Source organism: Serinus canaria, chromosome 6 (assembly GCF_022539315.1).
Source record: "Serinus canaria isolate serCan28SL12 chromosome 6, serCan2020, whole genome shotgun sequence".
Lineage (NCBI taxonomy): Eukaryota > Metazoa > Chordata > Aves > Passeriformes > Fringillidae > Serinus > Serinus canaria.
Genome location: NC_066320.1, coordinates 7971451 through 7994169, shown reverse-complemented (window position 1 = coordinate 7994169; position 22719 = coordinate 7971451). Strand labels below are relative to the sequence as shown.

The window sequence follows — 22719 nt, the reverse complement described above, 5'->3', positions numbered from 1 at the left end:
GTAATGCCTAAATTCCAGCCCACAGAGAAAATCTGGAGTGAATGTAATGGTTGTGTCAATCTACAATGTAATTACCTTGTAAGCTCTCTTCACCAAGTATTAACATTTCTTGATATCAAAGGAAAATACTGTGGGTTTATGAATTTGGGAGAATTTACTGAACTTTTTTGTTGTACTATGGATGAAATTGTAATGTCAGTGCTACTGTTATGGTTCATAAGTTAGAAATTTTCAAAACTGTCTAATATCTCCAATTTCTAAGAAAAAAAGGGAGAAAATGAACAAAAGTAGTGTAATTGTGACATGTCTGCAGTTTTCCTTTGAATATTTATTCTGCAATAGTAAACTGATATTGTCTAATACAAATCAGAGCTATACTTGCAGATGTTAATGCTTGATATTTTATATTTTGGAGTTCTGCTTACTCTGCTGTAGAGAAATTTTGTTGTAAAAATACAGCATCTTTCCCAAGCAATTTGAAGTTTGTGACATAGTGGTGGAAGGAAGAACCTTGAAGATGTCTTTATTACATAGCTCATTAGAGACACAGCTAATAATATTTTGCCATGACATCCAGAGGGTGTTCTGGGAGGAACAAACAAATAATCCTCTCTTCTAAAGGATTCTATTTGGTTACTGAGCTGATCAGATTGTCAGGTGCAGCAGCCGTAAGTGATGCTTCTGCTGGCTGCCATCAAGCTGCATGTCCCTGCTTGCCTGCCACCTCTCCTGTGCTGGGGTATTCTATTTGACCCTTAGTGCCTCTCCTTTTGTCTCCCTCTCTGCATCTTCCTTCCACCTCCTGGCCTCCTAGATCAGTTTTTTCCTGGGCATTCCCTCCTCTTCTTCCCAACCTTCTGTTCCACTTCTCTGTAGGATTTCAACTGTGTCCATACCAGCATTCATGTTTTCTCTTTTATGTCCATCCAGTACAAAGTATCATCAGTTGTATCAGGTCCTCACAAACCTCCTTTTTCTTTTCTAGCTGTTTTTTTCTTTTTTTTAAAGTTGTGTCATTTTCAGTGTCATTTTTATAGTAAATTAGTATTAGGTTTGTCAGTGTACTTTTCAAAGGAAGTGGTGTGGTTTTTTGTTTGTCGTTTTGTTTGGGATTTTTTTAGAATATGCATTTACTTTATTTTACTCCTCACCTGGGAAACTTGTCTTACAGTTTTCGTGATGAAGAAGGCTTAATGTCCAAGTCTAGTGATGTGCACTGTCTTAGAAGACTGCCTCTGGTGTTATTTCATATATGAAAACGTACTTGAAATTTTATACAGTGAACGATTTGATTGGGAAGAATATCTGAAATGAATATTTTAATATGAAACTTCAAAATTATCCTGGACAGTTGACAGGAAACCTGCAGGAGGAAGGCACATAATGTGCAATTGACATTTAACCTGCAGAGTCGATGGCTTTTGTTCCAGCTGAAGGTTCCACATTTTTTCATTCTCTGCATTTATTCTTGTGTATTACAGCTTTTTCTAATGTGTGGATAGAAGTTGCCAGATCTGTCTGGAGGGTAAAGTTGATAAACCTGATTATATTACTGTTGATGTTCAGCAAGAAGTCAGATAGGAGCTGCAGATGTTGCCACTAAGTCAGCTACCACTGGCACTTCTATTTCCTCCTCTAACTTTGCTTATGTCCCTCTCTTCATTATCAAATATTTGGCCGTAGGGAAGAGGGTAAGCTGAACTCTGAACAATCATGTTTTGAGTGTCAGTACCTAAAACCTTCTATTTCTCCCAGAAAATGCATTTGATACCTTTTATGTTTTCCAACAAATATTTCCCTTCATAGCTCCCTGCAGAAAGAAAGACAGAAAGATAATTTTAAAAGATTTTTGATTGGTCTCTTCAAAATCAGAAATATTATGTAATTGTATTACTCTGGCATCTGAAGACTCCAAAGTTTTTACTCTCACTTGCTGGTGATATTGCAGTTGGGCTCACAAACGTAACTCATAAGCCAGCTAACCTCATGCATGAGGCAGGAGCAGAATGACTGCCAGTGATTCTCTCTTGCCTTGCTGAGTTACTTCAACCAATAAAAAAAGAATTTATATGCTTTCTGAGAAAATTTTTGTTCTATCTGTTAGGTGGCAGAAGTGTGAAATTGACAGATTTTCTCAGGCTTTGTCCAAAATGTGTTCTACCATGTTTTTTGATGCAGTTTCTGTACCACATATTATTAAGTGCCAATCATCCTAACAGTGACATTTTCTTGTAATGTCACCTCAAGAAGATTTGTGGCCAGCATCTTGGATTGCACAAACAAACCTTGCTGACAGTAAAAAGGACTGAGCCTTGATAGCTGAGAAATCTTAATTAGTCAAGTGGACTGAAAGAGAGCTTTTCAACATGGTATTTAGAAAAAAATCACATCAAGAAATTCAGCTGTAGTGATAGCTACAGTTGGCATTTGGCAGTTTTTCACTGCAGTGATTTTCTGGTGGATAGAATTGCACAAGAAAAGCTTTTATTTTGGTAAAAAGATATTAAACTGAAATTTAGAATTTTTTGACTGGCCTGAAGGGTTTAATTTTGACAAGATAATTAAATAACCACCACAATATTGACCTGTTTTAATATCTTCTGCCTTGTATTGTGGGTCAAGTTCTCTCATATATTTCCTGTGCATGGTAGTCCTGAGGGACTAGAGTGCAACTGGAGGAATTTATTCAGTGGGATATGCAATATGCTTAACAACTGGTCCAGAGAAAGAAATTGAGGACTAGGATTGCAATGGATACAAAACAAGGAAATAGGTTTCAGTACTGGAATAGATGAGATCTGCAAAGGATTTTTCCAAGGATTCCTTGGAATTGTCAAAACATTTTACTTGACTTAAAAATGTCTAAAAAAATGTTTTGACACTGCCCAACTTAGATTCTGCTCCGTGGAAAAGCATTTCATTTCAGGAGGAAATCCAGCTTCCTGGTGTCTCGTATGGTAGCAGCTCCAGCTTTTTCTCAAATCCAGTCATCACACCTCCTTTAAATATATTCATGAATTAATGATGTTTCAGATGGGAGGATTTCTTGGGCTGCTTCTGGAAAGGCAAGCATTCTCCTTAGGGAAGGATTCTACTTTAGTAGTCGTATTGGTTCTGAAAGGGTTCTAGAGCACCTGTGTTTTGGGAAGGAGGAAGGAAGAGAAGGCATCAAGGTGATCAGTGAAGCCTTCCTGCTTGTTTTCCTCCCTGTTTGAGTGGTCCTGTGCAGTGAAGGTAAATCAGTACACCAGGAGTGCTCTAACTCAGAAGCATTTTACTAGTGAGCTGCTGTAACAAAGGCAGGCTATATTAAAGTATGCGTTGGGGATTTTGGTTATTATAAATTACATTCTTTGAAATCTCATTTAGAACCAGGAACTAAAATGATGTTGGAAGGCTCAAAGGATTAATTCTTCCTGAACAATAGACTGTCACTGATCACTCTGTAAAGTAATTATACTAAATTTAATTATAATACAAGTGCATTGTATGATAGTCATAGTGTGCCCAAAAGAGGGTTTGAAAAGGTGCCTCACGAGCATATGGACTAGCTCTGGGAGCACAGTGGCAAATTACAGATGTTGTAATTGAGTACAACTTAATATCAGGCTTTCTTAATTAAAGGTTTGGGGTGGTGTGGGGTGGGTTCTGGCTGCCATACTTTGCTTTTCAACATCATCAGCATAATGGAACCTATGAACTCTTCCCATTTTATACATTCTGCCAAAAGCCCTTATGGCATTAATGCACTTAAATCAATTCCAGTACCACTGTCATGTTGAAACCAGGAGAAATCAAATTGTTACAGCAGCGGAAGAAGAGCTGTTGCTCATTCCGATAGGAATGCAAGAACTGCACATATCAATATATCATATACTGATGATATTTCATAATAATCCTCTCATGAAAAATTAAGGCCTTGGCTTCCCCATTCCAGTCTCCTCTCCTCACTTTTGCATCCATCTTCATGTTGGATTTGGACTAGTTATGAAGTATTGTTGCCCCTTGAACTATAAAATATAGTGCTGCTCCTGTTTCCAATTCCACCCTAGTGGCAGGCAGGATGGAATTGGAAACAGGAGCCTAAGGCACTCCCTAAACTGTGGGAGCCACTTGGATCACAGCCTTAACAAAACTGATCCAAGTTTAGTCATGTTCAGATGCTTAGCCAGAATCTTTTCTTGGCCATGATAAAAGTTGTGTAGGTCATGCATAAACAAATGAAATATGTGCCAATGCTTGGGGACCAGTTCCACAGCTGGAATGGCGTGGTGTGCAGTAAGCCTGAGAAGTTTCCTGCTCATGTTATGTAAGGGCAAGTATCCTGGGAGAAAGATAACAAGATACAGAGCATGGATATCAGGAATTATGACACAGGAATGGTGGCAGTGAGAGGTAGATGCCTTTGGTTTTTGTTGTGACATATAAGGTGTTTATTATAAAACAACAAAAAGCATTAGGATCACAGGTCAGCACAAACAAAATGAGTGCAGATCTGTTGACGTTCCTGAATATATTCATGGCAGGCTTCAATTTAGTTTTGCACTTCAGTGGAAAAAGTTAAAAATACAAAATCTGTGAAGAGCAAGAAAGCCAGTATAATATGCCTTCTTTTCCTTCTTACCTTATTTTTTTCATCTGCAACTACTTTGTTACATAGGAAGTCTGATCAGAATATGAGTCTGGTGTCAGTCTTTTTACATCTATTTGGCTTAGTGTGATAGCCTGGAACATGTTAATAGCGAGTCTGCTGTGGTAGTTTACACCATCATTGAAATGATTATCAGATCCTAAGCTGTATCTGCCAGAGATGGGAAGAGTGTCAGTTTATTTTATTCAGGAATATTGAATGTGAAATCTTGCATGAGCTGTAGTGTCAGCATTTTGTCCAGCATCCACGAGGTGACCTTTAATGTGCCTGTGAAGAAATCTGTGTTGATATGGTGGGCTGTTAGAGGGCTAGGGGTGATGTGCTGGTGGCTGTCATTGTTTGATGTGATTGCTGGTCTTAGTCTTGAGAGACTCCTTACCCAAAAGGTTCTGACATGTTGCTATGCAGCCCATTATACAATTAAGCCTTGGTTCTCTTTGATTTTCTGTGTGCACATGCAGCCTCTGTAATGTTACCAGACTAACACAGGCCACAGTCCTGATGAAAGTCATTAACATGAGATTTACAGCCAACTCCTGCTTTTGAGAGATCTGATATTCTTTCTCCTAACTGGTGCAGTACCAGTTCAAGGCCAGGAGAACTGGCATAAAGAGATAAAAACATCTCTAAATAACAAGTAACTAGGTTAAAAAAACTGTGAAAACTAGTTAGAAGTATTGAGAAAAATATTTTCAGTTCTATAAGTTTTTTAAATTGTAGCTCTCTATAGTGACTGTGACATTTAGTACTGAAAGGCAATTTAAACTCAGACAGATTCTTATGAGGGATAACTGCCCAGGCTTCTTTATGCATACTTATATACATATATATCTGTCTACATATATCATGTATATCATATATATATATTTAATGACAGCTGTGGGCTTCCTAAAGGAGACATGAAGAAATGCCATTTTTATGACAGCCCTAGGTGAATGTGGGAAGGGGTATATTTTTACAGGAGTAAATTTTAACTAATTCATTTATAATCTTAGATTTAGCCTGTGTTACTCAGCAGGGTGAAGGAAAAGTCATCCACTGGGGGAGCTGTCTCTAATCTGGATTTTGAAGGACCTCCTGAAGAGTTGCATCTTATCACTCTTGCAATGCAGGGTCTGTGACCTGGGTACCCATCTTTCTAGCCTTCAGGCTTTTCAAATTATTTTGGATGAGAAACAGTCAAATATTTTTCCCCTCCTGGAATTCAAAAAAGTGATGGTGTACTTGTGCTGGTAGAAGGCTGACAGCCCTCAGTGTAGGAGGCCTTCTTCTGCTTCTGAGCAATGAAAAGATGTAGTTTTGTATGGTCTGAGCTGCCAGTTCTGTAAGGACCTCAGATATTGGAGTTTCTTCCAAATCCTGGACTGTGTCGATTTTGTAGGTCCGTCAGAGCACAGATTCTCAACTGTCACCTTGCAGTGCTAATAAGCAGCATTTTAGTAGCATCTCCTGGGTTGATGTGGTGATTGTGTTTGTCACCCATTCATTCATCCCTCCCTGCAGCTGCTGCAGTTTGAAGTCTGCAGTAAAACTCATTGTCAGTCTCTAATGCAGGCCCTGAGAGCTTAGTAATGGCCAAATTTTCACTCAAGTATCAGAAGCTACAAAGTTGATGGGCAGCCAGCAGATTGTAGGGCCTTTCAGCCACCAGGGCTTGTCCCAAGCCTGCTCCAAAGCAGCTGGGAATATTTTACCATGGAGATGTGGACAAACCCACATAATTATTAACACACTGTTGATTTCCTTTAATTAATTTGATTTGTGAACAAAGCCTGTAGCCCTCAGACATTCTGGGATCTATAAGGCAATTCTGTGAGTTACAAAAAAACCCACATTAGCTGGACCACTTGTAGAGGCCTGATGTACTTTATGGAAAAGAAATACTGGAAATGCAGCAGTTGCTGCAAATTCCCCTTAACTTTATGAAAAGTTGTGGGCAGTAATTCCTAAAATTTATTTTATGGTAGACCTACTGAGAGGAGGGGGATTACTGCAGGCTCATAGCTTTCTACTTTGTATGTACCACCTTCTGCTTATGCCAGGGAAGGGATTTACAAAGAGTCCCCAACAAATACAATGCATGGTGTTAGTTATTTTTTCTAATAAATGAAAGTGTTTTTTTCCAAGAAACATTAAATAATTCCACATTTTACTGTGCATGTAGTAGGTAAGAATTTCTTTTCCATTTCCTAAGTATATATTATCTAAATATATGCAATTTCTATTGGTGACATTTGCTTTCTACTTTCCTTGTTCAGCTGTTTCTGCATTTTAATTCTGAAATGCAGTGTCGAATATTTCTAAGGCAGGTCTTCTAAGATAATTTAAAAATATAGGCTTAATAGTGCACTCAAACGTTGTCTTTCCTAAGTCAGTCTTCCAATTTTCCATGGGCTGATTTTTGGCCAGTCTCTATAATTTGGATTGAGTTGTTTTTTTTGGTTTTTTTTTTTGTTTTTTTAATTTATTTATTTTCCTCTTTCAAAAATATATGGAAGAACTAGAAAAGATGTAAGATGGAGAAGGGTGACTTGAGATACCAGATTACTTCTATATGAAGAGACATACAGACCACAATTTTTCGGCTCAGTAAGCAGACAAAAGGAGGGAGTGTGTCTAGGTGCTTAGGAAATAAAGAGATTAAAAGATGAAATGGGAGGAATTATTCATTTTCTCTTGTAATGGAATCCTAGATGATACTTAATAAAATGAACTGGTAGGCAGCTTACAACCTATAAGAGGAAGTACATTTTCAGAGACTGCCTGCTTATATTTTGAAATTCATTGCCACAAAATGTGTGGAACAGAGAAGTTTAAATGGACTCAGAAGACCTTAGGAAAATGAATGCCTGATGGGTCCACTGAGGAAATAGTCTTTATATTGCATTAAGGAGATATTTCTCACACTTTGAATTTCATGAGAGGGAATACTGATTTTTTTCTTTAAATGTATAAATGGCTGGATAACAATCACCATAGCAACAGAAAGAATATCAGGTTAAGGCAGTAAGAAAGGGATTTAATGAATGTAATGTGTGTGGTTTTTTCCTCCTCAGATATGTTTGTGGTAATTCTTTGCCATATTTCTGCATCCACATTTCTCTGAGGGCATTGCCCATTTTAGCCCTAATTCTGTGTAGAAATGCTCTGCTGTTCATTGTTGAAAAACCACCTACCCTGCAGTGACCATGAGCCTTTTAGAGTGCAGAAATAAATCTTGTAATGTTTTAAGGTAGGGTGATCTTCAAATGAGGTCTGACCGCTGGGTCACTCCCAGAGAGCTGCTGCCTTTCCCTCACCAGAGGTTCTGCTGCTTGTCTGTGGCCCTCCATGGGCCCAAATTGTTTCTCTCCCTCCACTGAGAAGTTTGGGCCACACATAAATCATGTCTTGTTTTCTAATTTGATCAGCTTTGACCTTTCTAGAAGCTTTTCTCAAGACTTGGAAAACAACAACGCGTCAGGTGCAATATTAAATAAGGTCTGTAGTAATTACATAAACCTACTAAATTATTGAATCCTACTAAACAAATGATGTAGGGAGCTCTAATAAAGCTTCCTGGAGATCAGTGTTTATTTTTAAAGCTGCAGTAACGAATCTGAAAGGAGAGCCTTTAACCATTGCACATAGTACAAGCTGTATTTCTTACCTGCTTTTATTTCTTACCTTTGACTACTTTACTGAAATTATCACATCCTTGCTAGTGATGGAGTTTTGCTGGTATGTGGCAGTTTGTGGAGCTGGGAGAAAGTATTTATTACTGTAATCTTTCTTATCTACGCTGTGTGCACTGACTGTCGGTGAGCAAAATTGCTAAAAAGTTCTCATTGTCCAGTATCTTTTTAGAAGCTAGAAATTCTCCTGAATGTTGAATTGAAGCAGAGAAAAAAATGAAGCAGGGCAATAGGCTGTCAACAAAAGGTTTGTAAACAGTTACATAGAAAAGTATTTTTCATGCTTACCATAGTTTCTATATGAAGACTATGCAAAGATTAGCTAAGTGTCTTGTTATGTTCCTTGTGAATACTTAGCAACTGGTACATAATTTATATAAACTATAATATCTATGGATCTATGGTGTTTGTATATTCTTGGCTAATTGGTTTTGTGAGCAAGCTGATTTTATTTGCCTTACAAAACCTGTTCTATGTATGTAACAAAGCCCAAGGGATAAATATATTTTTGAAAGCTGTCTCAATATAGCTTGTTGTTAATTAAAACCATTAAATGCCTATCATTACAGAGAAGAAAATTCGTGTTTTGCTTAATACTATCTACAGTTCTTCTGTTTCTTGGAGAGGCAATTATCCATTACCAAACACCGAGTTATGATTTTTTTACTCAGTGGCTTTTGCTGTAGAGGGAAAAACTTTCTGCAAATCATTTAAGCCATTTTGTGTCACTTTCTGTGAGTAGTGAGGATAAAGATGAAGTCATATTGTAAAGATCAAAATAAGGGAAAGTTCAGTAAAAATGGAACTTTCAAATTTATTACTAGAATTTCCAGTGTTCCATAGATGTGGATGTAGATTCCATTGCCAATAACCAGAGCTGGTCAAAATTCACTTAAAATATTTAGCAGGGAAGCTTTGGCAGTTAGGGTTTTTACTAATGTCAAGACAGAGTGTTAACTTGTCTTAACAACAATTCTGATAAAATAATATTGGAGTGGAGTTTTTTAATAGTCATTTTTAAGTAGCAACTTTTCATCTAAGTCTTTGGCCTCTTTGTATTTAAGTTTTCCATTTGGTTTATAAATTACATTTGTGAATCTACACCCTTTGAACTAAAATGCAAAGTGGCTATCTTTTTCTCAAGAACATTGTCCTTGGTATATCAAGGCCAACAAAATATCATGTGGTAATTAGATAATGCCAATACTTTTTTTTTAAATATAAGTTTCTACAAAAAATTACTCTTGATGTTGTGGAGCTTTTCATAAGTGTCTGGAGTTTGAGAGAAGAGCAGTTTTCAATACAGAATTGAGAATAGGCTTGATAGGTGATACCAGAGAGTGGGCTGAACTTTGCTTTCATTCTGAGATGACTCAGTGCCTTTTCCCAGAATCAGAAAGTGATTCATGGTGGCCAGGCTTCAGAAGGTGAAAATCACAGCTGGTGAAATCACACAGTGGTCTGTACCTCAGGGGCCAGGCTAGGAAAAGTTGTGTTGTTAGAGCTGCGGAAATACGGGTGTGTTTCTTAAATGAGAGACATCAAAAGCATTCAGCTGAGATAGCAGCCAAGAACCACAGTAAGGAATGGCACAAAAAGAGCAGTTTTGATATAGCCTGTTGTAGCATGCTGGTTAATTCCTACATGCAGGGCTCTCTCCTAGAAGGACTGGAAAACAGGTCCTGACAACTGTCCAGCTGTGCAAGTCTCCCTTACTCTCCTTCCCCAGTAAAATTCTTAGAACAGCACAACAGGGCATGATTTGGTTAGTACACTCCATAGAGCAGGACAAGAACCTATAGGAAATCAGCATGAGTTTCTATTTCTTGTTAGATCCAGCTTTTCCATGATGAGGGTTTTTTGTTTACAAACAGTCTGCTGAGGTCACTATTGCATAAATAGCAAGGATAGTTCTGCTCTCCAAAGCTCATAATTTGCTACCAAAAAGCATTTCAGAGCTTTGAAAACAACCTGTTCTCTGTGTGAAATGGATTTGTTTCCACTTTACTTACACATAATGAGTAGTAGTAAAGGGAATTGGTTCAGTTTTGTCCACAAGCAGCTATTCCCTATTCCTGAGCTACCTGATGTTCAGCAATTGGCTGTAGCATTCAGTGTATCCTAGGAGTCCAGGACATGTTGGATTTCAGTGGACAATGACTTTGTCTTTTAAACTGCAGGAAAAAGAAGAGGGGCTTGTTTGCCTTTCAAATAGGAAACCCAGTGGCAATGTGTTTTTAGCCAGCAACATGTGACAGCTGTTGAGGACTTTATACCTGGATGGGTCTCACTTTTATGATTACTTATCAGTTTTAATTTTATGCTTAGAGACCTCATTGTTCATATCAAAGGGTAATTTACAGTGCCCCTGGGGAGTGCCTGATTCAGCAGTACCTTGGTTCCTCATACTTTATTTGTTTGACCTTTAAAAGAGTTGTGGTGCTGCACACACACCTTTTGCTATGGCAGTGCTGCCATCTGATTCAACAACAGTGTTTCTACACTATGGCACATTGTTTGTATCTTACAGCCTTGAAAAGTGGCAAAACTGCAAGAGGAAAGGGGTGGAAGTTTATTGCCTGCTTTTTAAGAGAGAAGCCTGTGAGAGTCTCAGAGAAAATGCCTCCAATTTATTTTCAACACCTTTTTTGCCACATTTTGATTTTATGTCAGGGAAATTAAATACAAAAATTTTGGGATAGAGTAATACTTCTCTGCACTTCATAAAGAAGCTATCAGAGGATAAGATTCTTGTTCGTATGGTTTTCATCACTCTCATGATTGCTTCATTTAGTACTACATCTTTCTCAGTGCTTGTGTTTCTGCACTAATAACATCAGCATGTTGCAGTCACTGCTCCTTCAAAGACTAGTATTAATTGAAGCAATTTCTTCTAGCAGAGCTGAAGATGGCCTATTTATACTTTTATATAATGAATTACAGAATACATTTATCTTGTCATGTCCTTTCAGCTCCTTTTTCTGCCAAGTATGGATTTGCTGCCCCAGACAAGCACTGCCCAGGCTCAGCACAGTAGAACACAGGTGTTTTTCCATGTTGTGTAGGAGGTCAGAGATGTTTACCAGCCATCACAATATGGAAAGAGGAGCAACCCTGAACTGGTATCAATGCTTCTTCATTACCTGCTAGCAAAATAATATCTCAATCTGCCACATAATGGAGCAGTATCTTATATCACCAAAAAAGATAATTCTCATAATTGATGCCCTTTAACATAATATTAAACGTGATTTATATGCAATATAAAGTATATGGTGCTTATCTATTCCCAAGAAGTCTGACACAGTGTTAATAAAACCTTTAAGGTTAAAAAGCCCCATTGCTTCAATACTGCATGAAATTCCTCAGTCACAATTCTGTAGAAAGCAGTAGAATACCTTGGCTTCCTTAATGTTTGTGATATAAGGAAAGCATCATGTATCTAACCTTCATTTATGTTGTAGAGTTCTATTATATGTAAAGTAGTTGGCTTTTAATAGTATGGTCATTACATTTAATTGAATTGATCTTTGGCTAATGAAAAATGTAAGGGAAAACATTTCATCTCATGTCAAAATATTTGATATTCTCTGCAATGAAGGACCATAAAAAAAAATGGAGCAAGATACTGCTGAGTTATGATAGATAGGGTTGAAATTGTTAGCTGCAGTGAATGGCAGAATTTGAAGAGCAGGACCTGAATAAATACAAAGGCTTCTAGAGAATAAGAATATTACTGCTGAACTACCTCTACCAAAGCCTCTGCTGGTAGTCCTCTGTCTTAAACTAGCCTTACAGTTTTGGGTTAACTAATGTAATTCTTCCCCTCTAGGTTTTCCCTATCTATTATGTAGGAATTATTGTAAATAACATGGAGAGAGAGACTCCATATCCATATGCTATCTAGTTACTTTCTAGATAATAGCAGTTAAATACTGTCGTTGATCTTACATAGCAAAAATACACTTCTGATACTAATTTGCACTTTGCTTCAATGCAATGTAATTTTTAGCATTTTGCATTGGTTTTGAGCTGTTTGAATTATTTTGAAATTTTTGTTCCAATTTGTGTGAATTCTCCACTTGTTACTGTGCAGCTTCTTGCCAAAGTGCATTTTGTTGGCACAATTGGAGATTTGTTTTCCTAAATTCTCAATCAGAGTTTCGTGGGACTGTCTTCATGGTGGTAACTCTGGTAATGCTGCTTTTCTCTGTTAATTGTGACCCCTTTCCCTCATGTATTTGAAGGGCATTGTGCTGTTTCAAGGGCAGACTTCATGTGGTATCTCAGTCCTAGACATTTGCCATTTGTCTCGCTGGCTGCTTGGGCGAGCAGTGGTGTATATCTGTTTCCTTAGTTATGTCAGTTCAGGTCAATTGCTCTTTCCTACTCAAATCCCTCCTTCAGCATTCTTGAACTTTCTCTATTTTCTATTCTAGATCTATGCTCAATTAACTTGATATAAGTGTGGCTCTCAGGACTCAATGGTGTGATGTAGGCTTGCCAAGTTAACAGCTGTAGGCTGGAACCTCAGATTGCTTCTGCTCACTTTTGACAGAATTTCTCCCTGGCTGAGTTCTAGGAATAGCTTTGTTTCAGCAGTAGGGTATGTTTTTTTTTCTTTTGGAGATGAAAGTAGCTGAGATTTTCAAGTATTCTGAATTATGACATTCTTTGAAAAAACTACACCAGTACATTTTAAGTTTGTGAATGGTGTGCCCCTATACCAGGCTTAAAGGTGACAATTAATCCACTCACCTGCAAACTGAGGGGACCACAGGTTAAACCTTGCACTTTGGGTCTTTAAGGAAATAGTTCCACATGGGACAAAACCATACTAATCACCTTTGGGGATGAGATCCAGCATTATATGAAACAATTGTTGGATCTGGTATCTCTGGTGAATTCAAGAACCACCAGAGCGTTCTTTGATTTCCTTTATCTATGTACCTCATATTCTGGATCTGCCAAACCCTTCCCATGAAAAATTGTTTTGCTTAGAAATACTAAAAAAATCTCTGCCCTTTTATCCATTTCTCATTTAACAGTCTTGACTGAGAATGAATAAATGTTTCTAGGAAACAATTTATATTTTCTGTGAAAGGGTCTCTGTAGATTACAATATGTTTGCAGCAGTCATTCTGTTGCCTTATATCTAGTTTTGTTTCTAATTTTCCCATTTCTTGGTTATCATTATCTTCAATATTCACAGTTGCATCTTTCCTCCTTTTTGTATGAAATGAATCCTCCATCACAGTAGCAGTTGTCTTGTTCTCCCTTGATATTCTTCCAGCATGCCTAACTCTTGTTCAGACAGATGCTGTCTGAACACTGTGTTCAGACCATACATTCTTCTCACCTGTGTTGTGGCTGCTCTGTCCAGCCCATGCCATGAGATGTGGAGTCCAGGACCACACTGGTATTTGTGCAGCAGTACTGTAGTTGCTGTACTGTTTTACAAGCTCATCATCATTTGCATCTCATTGTCGCCCTGCACAACTTGTTCATTGATTTCTGTGTTTGCTTCTTCAGTTGAAGTGTGCCTATTTCCCATTTTTCTGTTCCATAAGTGTTTACTTCTACTTATGCAAGATGCATATTATTGTTTCATGTTGGAGTTCTTACCACTCCTATTTATTTTCTCACTGTTTGATATAGTTTGATTTATTTTCAGCACTCCTCAGTTTTGAGATATCTTTGCATCTTAGACATTTTAATATTTCCTATTTCCTGTTCCAAAACAGTAAAAAAGGCTATTAAGTCAAGAACATCTTAATATTGACTTGCTGTGAGCCATTCAGAACTTTTCTTCTCATCTTGATACATCATTCTCCATTGTTTCCTGGAAACTAATCTGTAAACCATGTAGTATTGTCTTTTTTCAGGAGACAAATTGCCCTAGGTGAGGGTTCATAAGACCTTGCATGAAATAAACCTAAAATTCAGATACAAGCATACTGTCTTCTTCATTTCAGCTACCTATTAATTCTGCAGTACTATTGAAAAAGCAGTCAAGTTTCTCCAGAATGACTTGGTAATTTTTAGGTCTTGCTGCCTCATGCTCATCTTCCTGTGATTCTCTGGAGAAATTTTATTATCATCCTTATAGCACCATAAATTTGCAAAAAAATTGCACTAAAATTGGAATAAATGGAATTCTTCTCCCTGAAGGTCTTGCATTCTTAAAGACTCATTAAAGCATCAACAGCCACATCTGTGTCCTTCGCTGTCCTGGACACTAAACCAGGTTCCCCATTGTAGAAAGAGCAGTGGCAATGCAACCCCAGGGGAAGCAGCCTTTCTCTCTGTGCCCTTTTTCTAACTCTATGCAGCTTTCCATGGTCTCCCTGCTCCTCTCTGACCTTTTATCAAGTAGATGCAATCCTTATGGTGCCCCTTAATGGCAAACTAAGCCCCTTGAGCATTGAGCAGGATGGCATAAAATTTTCACCCAAAGTTTATGTACCATTTGAGACTGGGTTCTCAATCCTCTGCTTCATAGTTTTAATGTGTTTTGGAGTTCTCTGTGGCCGTGGGTACACAGGTATTCCAGTCACACTGCAAATGTTTGGAAGCAAGATATGTTTTTAATACAAACAAATGCAAAATCTCAGACTAGAATGTAGATGACTTGCTGGTATTTCACTGTAAATAGGGATGAGTTATGCTGCATCACAGAATGTATCTTAAATCAGTTCACCTGGTGATCTTACCCAGTATCTTATCCCTATATTGACTATAAGCTTATGTTCTGGAATAGAAATGCTAGAATATTCCTAATATGTAGTTCTGATGGATTTTTTGTATCAGTATTTGGATTTGCTTGCAAGTAAAAGATTTGATACCTTTTCATTTTCTGAATCCTCTTTTATATTATTGTGGATTGCACAAATATGAAAGAGTTTTTAACTACTACTACTGCTACTACTAATTCAAACTCTGAGTCCTACTACTACCTTGTTGTGAAGGGAAGAAAATTCTGTAGATTACGGTTATACTTAATTTGAAAAGGAATTCTGGACTTAAATGTTTTAAGCGGACTTAAATTTGTTCTAGGATTTAAGTGAAACTCCTTTTATTCCTTAGAACTGTGACAGAGAAGTGTCCAATTTACTCCGTTTATTTAATGGTCCACTCCCTTATTTCATATTTGTCTCCTGTAGACATTATTTTTCTTGCTTATGTGTTGTTTTATTATCAGGTTCACTTAAAATCTGCTTGTAGCTGTATTGCAAGGCTTGCAAAGGGAATGAGGCACCAATGTGTAAAATACACATACATGGTAGAAGGACATCATACTTGACATAAACTCTCTTGACTTCAGGATTAAGAAACAAGTTGTCATTGAAATGCAATCTGTTTGAGTCTAACTTTAATCTAAAAGCATTTTTAGATTGAAAGTGTCATAGATTAATTTATTTAACTCCATGGACAGAACAGTTTTTGTGTTCACAGAAAATGTGTTCTGGTTGATATGGGTATCTCAGTCTTGTGGTGTGAGAACTGCCTGCCTTGCACTCTTTTCACTTTCCTGTCTCTTAGAAGTTTTTTGGATTTCAAGTAAGGGGTTCCCAAATTTAATTTCTTTGGATTGTGTAACCTTAGCTCCAACAAGTTGCTCAGTCAAAGTTTTTGGGTTCTGTTAAAATAGAAGATGTATACTCTGGATAAATTGTAGCATTTCAAACATTAATATGCATTTGCTGAGAATTATGTTTTTTATTTCTTATGTGACTCATGTTTTTCCTGAAAAGTAGACCATGTTTGGGATGATGTCATACTTAAAATTGTGTTGGATAGCAGTGACATGCATTATTTGGACAGTAACTACTGCATTGTAAACTAAAGCAGTGTAGATAATCACGTTCAATACTGTGATAGACACACTGAACACTTTATTTGCTAATGTCTGTTTTCAACTGTATTTACTAGTAGTTTGGGATAATTTGCATCTCCATTTGGTTGGGCCTTTGACAGACATTTGTTTTGCTTGTGTTTTGAGTAAGTGTCTTTGTTTCATCCTTGGTTGCTTGTGAAAACAATGTAAAAATTGTTCTTTTCTCTCTTCAAACCCTTCCTTTAAGTTCTAGTTGAAAATGCAGTAAATATTGACTAAAATTGAAAGCATGTTTTGAGTCAGAATTTTCCATCAAATCACCTTTTTGTCTGAATTCTACATTTGTTTCCTCTGGATAGTTTTTACTGGATGGTTTCGTTTCTGCTGTATGGCTAGAACTAGAGGATTCCCAGCAACAGGGCTATTTCAGGAAAAAAAGCTAGGAAGCTTTAAGTTGAAAATCATTCATAAAGTAGCTAATTTCAAAGCTTGAACTCACATGACAAGGTAACTTGAGAATCAAAAAATCCCACCCAGACTGCCATTAAATACATGTTCCAGAGATCACTGAGTTTTTTTTTTTTTTTAATCACATCCTGGACGTGCTGATTCTGCAAGCAGTTGTTTTTCATAATCAGATCTAAAAGCCCTTTATCTCCTATCAGCTGATGGCTGTGCTATAACCTTTGGCTCCAGACTTCTGGTAGGAAATTTTTACATATTTCAAAGAACGAAACTCTAATGGCCTTAACAGCAGTACTCATAGTGTGTAACCATGCTGGAAATTAGCTTCTCAGGCACTGATCTTGACAGGTCAGCTGTCACAAATTTATATACATATCTGTAAGTACATCAGTCCTATAAACAACATTCTGTCTGCAAGAAGTGGAAGATAAAATTGGCATAGTTCTTAACAAATGAAGTGTTCCAAACCACAAGGATACACAGGGAAAATCCCTTCTGGAAATGATATTCCATATGTTCCATTTATTATTTTTATCTCTATAGTTTGCTTTTAAGAGGCTGAAAAGTTTGTACTCTGGAGTACTGTTCTGAAGTAAAGCATGCTCCTTCTCCTTGCACTTACCCCTGCTCCATAAAAGAAGGATCTTTGTCTTCTTCTTTTGAAAAAAAAAAAATCATGGGTTTACACTGTCTGTCTCCAGTATTTTTTGGAAGTCTTTGAGGTAGTGCAGAATATGAAACACAGTATTTGAAAAGTCTAGGGCTCTTATATGAAATCAGATTCTGAAAGGTGCATGTGTAGGAGAAAAAACTGATGTGTCAGTCCACCAGTGATGAAGTTATAAGTTGAATGTGTTACATTTCCCATATTTAATGAATATTTAATCATCACCTGTAGATTTTGCAAGCCATTTTGGCAAAAAGTCTTGATCATATGCCTAGGACAAATGAAGAAGGTTTAAACAGCCAGCTTTCTTTACAGATTTGAGACACAATAGATGCTATGCACACCTACACTCATCTTTGAAGTCTGTTGAACCCTGTTGATTTATGTCAAAGGAAAGATATGTCCATTTGGTTTGGCAGTAGCAAGGGCCGAGGAACATCTGGAAATATTTCAGAGCAAGCATCTAAATTCAAATTCAAAAGATACCATGGCTGCAGTTATTTATCTGCCTGTGTGGCTGCAGACACTTGATGTGCAGACACTCCTCTGTCACTCCAAACTGCCATCACAGGAGGAGAATGTTCAATCTGAGATGTTTTAGCTTCCAGGAGTGTCATTAGAAAGATGAAAATTATTCATACATTCTCCTCCTCCATCCTCCAGGTCATCTGGATAAAAGGAGATTTACCTTAAGTCTTTCCTCTCCTTGCATCTCAGCTCTCAAGATATAGTGACTGGAATAATTTTCATCAGTTGTGATAGTTGCTGAATATTCACTGAATGTCTTGTTCTTTTCTAGTTCCCTGTTTATCAGTTTAATGCAACAAACCAGAAATAAAACTATACAGATCTCTTCCATCACATTTTATTTGTTGATTTGATTTGTGAGGCTTTAGGATAAAACTGAAGTCATAGAAATAAATCATGTAAGACATCTAGCCATAGGCATTTTCACTGAAATAAGTTCTTTCCAAGAAGATTTTGACTTGTTACAGGAAAATTAGCTTCTGGCAGGAGGAATCCATATTTCACAGATCTTGGACTGTGTTTAATTTCTACAGGGCATGCCTTCAGCTAACAATACTGTTTCCAAATATGTGAGCATAGTATTGGTGTTTAAGAGTACAGCTAAAAAAAAAAGAAGAAAACAGTTTCTACTTTATACTATTTATATCTCTTCTGAACAAAATGACACTGTGGATTCTGTTTGAAGGCAAAAGGAGCCTGACTGCTGCTGCTGCTGCTGCTGCTCAGGAGCATATTTAGTTTGAATAATCCAAAGGTCACTAAAAATTGACTTTTCTATTGAACCTGTTCTATTGAATTGGACTGTATTTCTCTTCAGAAAATGCAGTAACTTAATTTTTAAAATGATACATTTAATTGGAAAATAAAATATTTAGATGTAATGTTCCAGGGATATGTTCTGAAAACGTGCATGTGTGACATCTGGTAGATATGAGATACTTGTTCATCAGGAGCCTGGGAACTCAAGAGGCTGTAATTGTTTTAGACATCAGGTAGTAATAAGACAAAAGCACAGAAAACAGGACTTGAGACAGGAGCTGAAGAAAATACGAGTTGAGACAGTTTGACTATATAACCTGTGTCAAGAATTTTGACTGTAAGTGAGCTAAAACACTGTGGAAAAAAAGGTTGGTCATTGATAAACATAGGGTATTTGAAAGTAGGGATCTGAGCAGAGAGGGGAATCTGGGATAGTGCAACCACAGGTAATCCTGAGGACCCTCAGACAATATAAACTTACTGAGGAGAAGTGTAATGTCAGAGTGAGCTAAGTGAAATGATATGATAAATACTACAGGTAATAGAGCATTGATATTCCATCAATGAACACACATTCAGGCAAGGCACGTGTTTATGTCTGTCCTCTGAATCACACTCATTCTGATTCTACATTAAAGAAAGCCACACACCTCTCAGCCTCCCTCTATCAGTTCTGGATTTGGTCAAGCTGCTGTTAAACATTGTGTAAGTGCTGAAGGATTCCTGCCTGGCAGTGCTTCAGACCCTTGGTGCTTTCTGTTCCAGCTGGCGACGTGGGACTCTGAGAAAGGCCTGAACGGCAGCCTCCAAGAGCGGCGTCTGGGCAACGACCTACAGGGAGTGACACTCAAAGTGGTGACTGTCTTGGTATGGTCCTTTCTGAGCTCAGGAAACAAAATGCTCAAAATAAAATGGATCTGACTGAATGTTTTGGGCACTTCCCGCAGTGTTTTCCCCTATCATTTTCAGTTCTGTATTTTTGGATGATCAGTTACATAACAAGGAAGATAGATGATGGCTCTTTATTTTTTTATGTGAAGCTGTGTACTGTCAGTGATACAGAGCATTTGTTTGTTTGCTTATGCTGTTTTTTCTGCATTGTAATTCCTACCAGGCGTAGAACCAGTGTAGGGCCTGAGTGCACCAGGGTGCATTCCAGATAGCATCCTCCAGCTTGGATAAGCAGTTTTCAGCATTTCATGGATTTTAAGATCAGATGGGCCAATTATGATAATCTAATCTTGGCTCTTGTACACTGCAGGCTGTAAAATTTAATCAAGTGTTTCCTGCATCAAGCTCATAAATCCCCATTGAGATAAACTATGTCTTTTAGAAAGGTGTCCTCTTTCCAAAAAAATCATCATGCTTTTGGGACTACTGTCTGTTAAACTCTGGAGTAGTAAGGAGCTCCTGTCAGCCAAGTGCTACATTAGGGGAAAATTAGGGCTTGAATGCATTCCTGGCTAAGATATTGTAGTCTACAGATTGCTGAATAAAATGTCTTTTTTTGTTGTTTTCAATTCTCTTTTTCTGAATCATGGTAGAAATAGGCAGTACCTAAGAGTACATATGTCCATGAAAGCACTCCCTCCAGCCCCCAATTTTCTTTCTTCAATTGGTGCTGTAGTTGGTGTGAGAGGTGAGCAGATCCCTTCTCTGACAGTACTGGGCTACCAAGGCAGCCAACTGCAGTGGCTGTGCCACCAAAATCCCTGGGATCTGCAGGAGAGCAGGTCACCTATCCCCAGCAGAAACCATACCACAAAATGCTGCATTTCCTTGGTCCCAAAACAGACTTCTTCAATTAAAATACTCCAGAAACCCATGCAGGTTATTTGAGTTTTCAAAATGTTAAATGTTCACAAAATTGCAGTGGTTTTAGTTTATGTTTTAGTATGTGTCCTGGATAAAAGATGAGGCCTTATATATAAAAGATGGCTTTCTGAATCTGGGGTTGAATTTATTCTGGAGTCTCTGCTTCTTCTCAAGAGCTATGGAAAAACCAAGGCTTTGGATAGGACTCAAGTGCTGAGGCAGTGGTGTCTGGTTGGGAAGTTTCACAATATCCCACGTCACAGTATCCCAATTTTTGCCTCAGAAGTTTATGGGTGTCTCAAAATCTGTGCCAAGTTGTCCAGAATTAACTCAGAAAACACCCTTTTGCTCAGAGAAGTAAACTAAAAATCTTGTTTCAAGTGTCAGTAAGATACTGTTTTGTTTTCAGGAAGAACCTTTTGTGATGGTGGCAGAGAACATCCTTGGGCAGCCAAAACGATATAAAGGATTTTCCATTGATGTCCTGGATGCACTGGCCAAGAATCTGGGCTTCAAGTATGAGATATATCAAGCTCCTGATGGCAAGTATGGACATCAGCTCCAAAACAGCTCCTGGAATGGCATGATTGGAGAACTCATTAATAAGGTACACAGAGAAGAAGCTGCATTTAAAAAAATTGCAGGAGAATGAGTTAGGATGAAGGCACCAGTGCAGAATGCTTCTGAGCTATGGATGGTTTGAGTGTGACATAAACTACAATTTAAGATTCTGTATGCAGGATAGAAACTAGAGAGTCTCTTGTTTTATTTGCTTCCAGCTGCTCTCACCATAAATTATATTGCTGTAAATCTATGTGTTTACCCTGCTATAAGAATCAAGGTTGTGATTGTGTGTGTGAGGGAATGACTATAGAAAATTGAGAAAAAAATAAGGTATTCTCCTTAAAATATTAACGACTAGTATTTTATTTTTTGTCATTTTGTCTTTGAAAGTTGTTTGTAGATGGGACTTTCTGTCATTTTGTGACAATATCTTCAGTAAAGACCAATGAGTACTGACAATGAGTTGGACTCCCAAACAGGAAAAGTAGCCTCAGTAATAGGGCATCAGAATTTTAACTGGTCTCAAGATTATTCATTCATTTAAAACTTACAGGACTAAAATTCTTAATTACAGTATTGCAAATCTAGGAGTAAGTTAATTGAAATCCATTTAAGTAAATGGGAGGAGTTTGTAGGTTAGAATCTGCCAGAGAATGAAATGAGTGTAGTTTGTTCATGTTCTTGCAACCTCATGTGAGACAAGCATTATTCAAGAAGAAGAATCAAAGGAATTAATATTCCATGTTGCTGCTTTTTGTAGAAAAGGTTACTCTTCTTCAGTGGAGCTTATTACTGAAAGTGAAAGCTTTCTCATTGTCTTGTAAATAGGTGGCTCAGTATCTGTAAGGAGATGTTTAGGAAGAAATAGAAGCAATTAAAGCTATTTCAAACATGTGTGTGATAATGGGATGTTCTTGGTTGGCGCTAGGGAGCGTAAAGAATTTTTAACTTATTTTGCATTGACATAAACTGTTTGAGTTTAATGGATTTAAAAATAAGGTAAGAATTCCTGTTAAATTTCTTTGGAAATTACTTTCTTTGAAGCAATAAAATATCTATTATGCTATTTTTAAATGGTATTTCTGCAACCATTTGTTCCACAGACTCCAAAGGGTTTCAAAGCAAACCTCCCTCGTCTAATATTTGCTTTACATTCCCAACACAATTAGAGATAGGAAACTGAATATATATTCTGGGGTTTTTTTAAGAGGCCTCTTTTTATTAAGACAGAAAATATTGAAAATCTAATTGAAGCTCTTCAAAAGCTTTGGGAATCTTATTTATTACCTCCTATCTTACCCTTCATCAAGACTGCATACTCTTGAAGGATTACCTGCATGCAAAACCAGCTTGTTTTAAGTATTGAAGCCAAAGCAGTTTCAAGAACAAAGTTGCCTTTGTGCATTCTTCCTGTTACCAGCTTTTTCCATCACTTTATTCATTCTGAAAAACAAACAAAATCTTCTCCCCAGTTGTCCTATGAAATTTCTTCATGAATATGGAAAGTTGGCAATACTGCAGGGAGAAAAACAAACATTAGCTCTTCCCACCCTGCTAACAAATACACAAGCTAAATAAATGGTGTTTCTTTTTTTATTTCCTCCAGTGTTCTGGGTTAGTATGGTTTGGAGTTTTAGGCCTTCTTTGGAAAACAAGTCAGGGATAAAGGTTAAATAAGCTACCCTTCTTCCAGAGAGGAGTAAGGGTCATGCTTCCCATTCAAGAGTACCTTGACAGGTTATGTTTCATTACTCTTATT

At 37.5% G+C, this 22719-nt stretch overlaps 1 protein-coding gene across 1 annotated transcript in view; it reads left to right on the top strand.

Moving 5' to 3' along the window:
- Positions 1-22719, top strand: part of GRID1 (glutamate ionotropic receptor delta type subunit 1) — a 281982-nt gene that overhangs the window by 213569 nt on the left and 45694 nt on the right. The window contains exons 7-8 of the mRNA XM_030241408.2: positions 19347-19448; positions 20806-21003. Of these exons, the coding sequence (XP_030097268.1) occupies positions 19347-19448; positions 20806-21003 (300 nt within the window). The remainder of the gene's footprint in view (positions 1-19346; positions 19449-20805; positions 21004-22719) is intronic.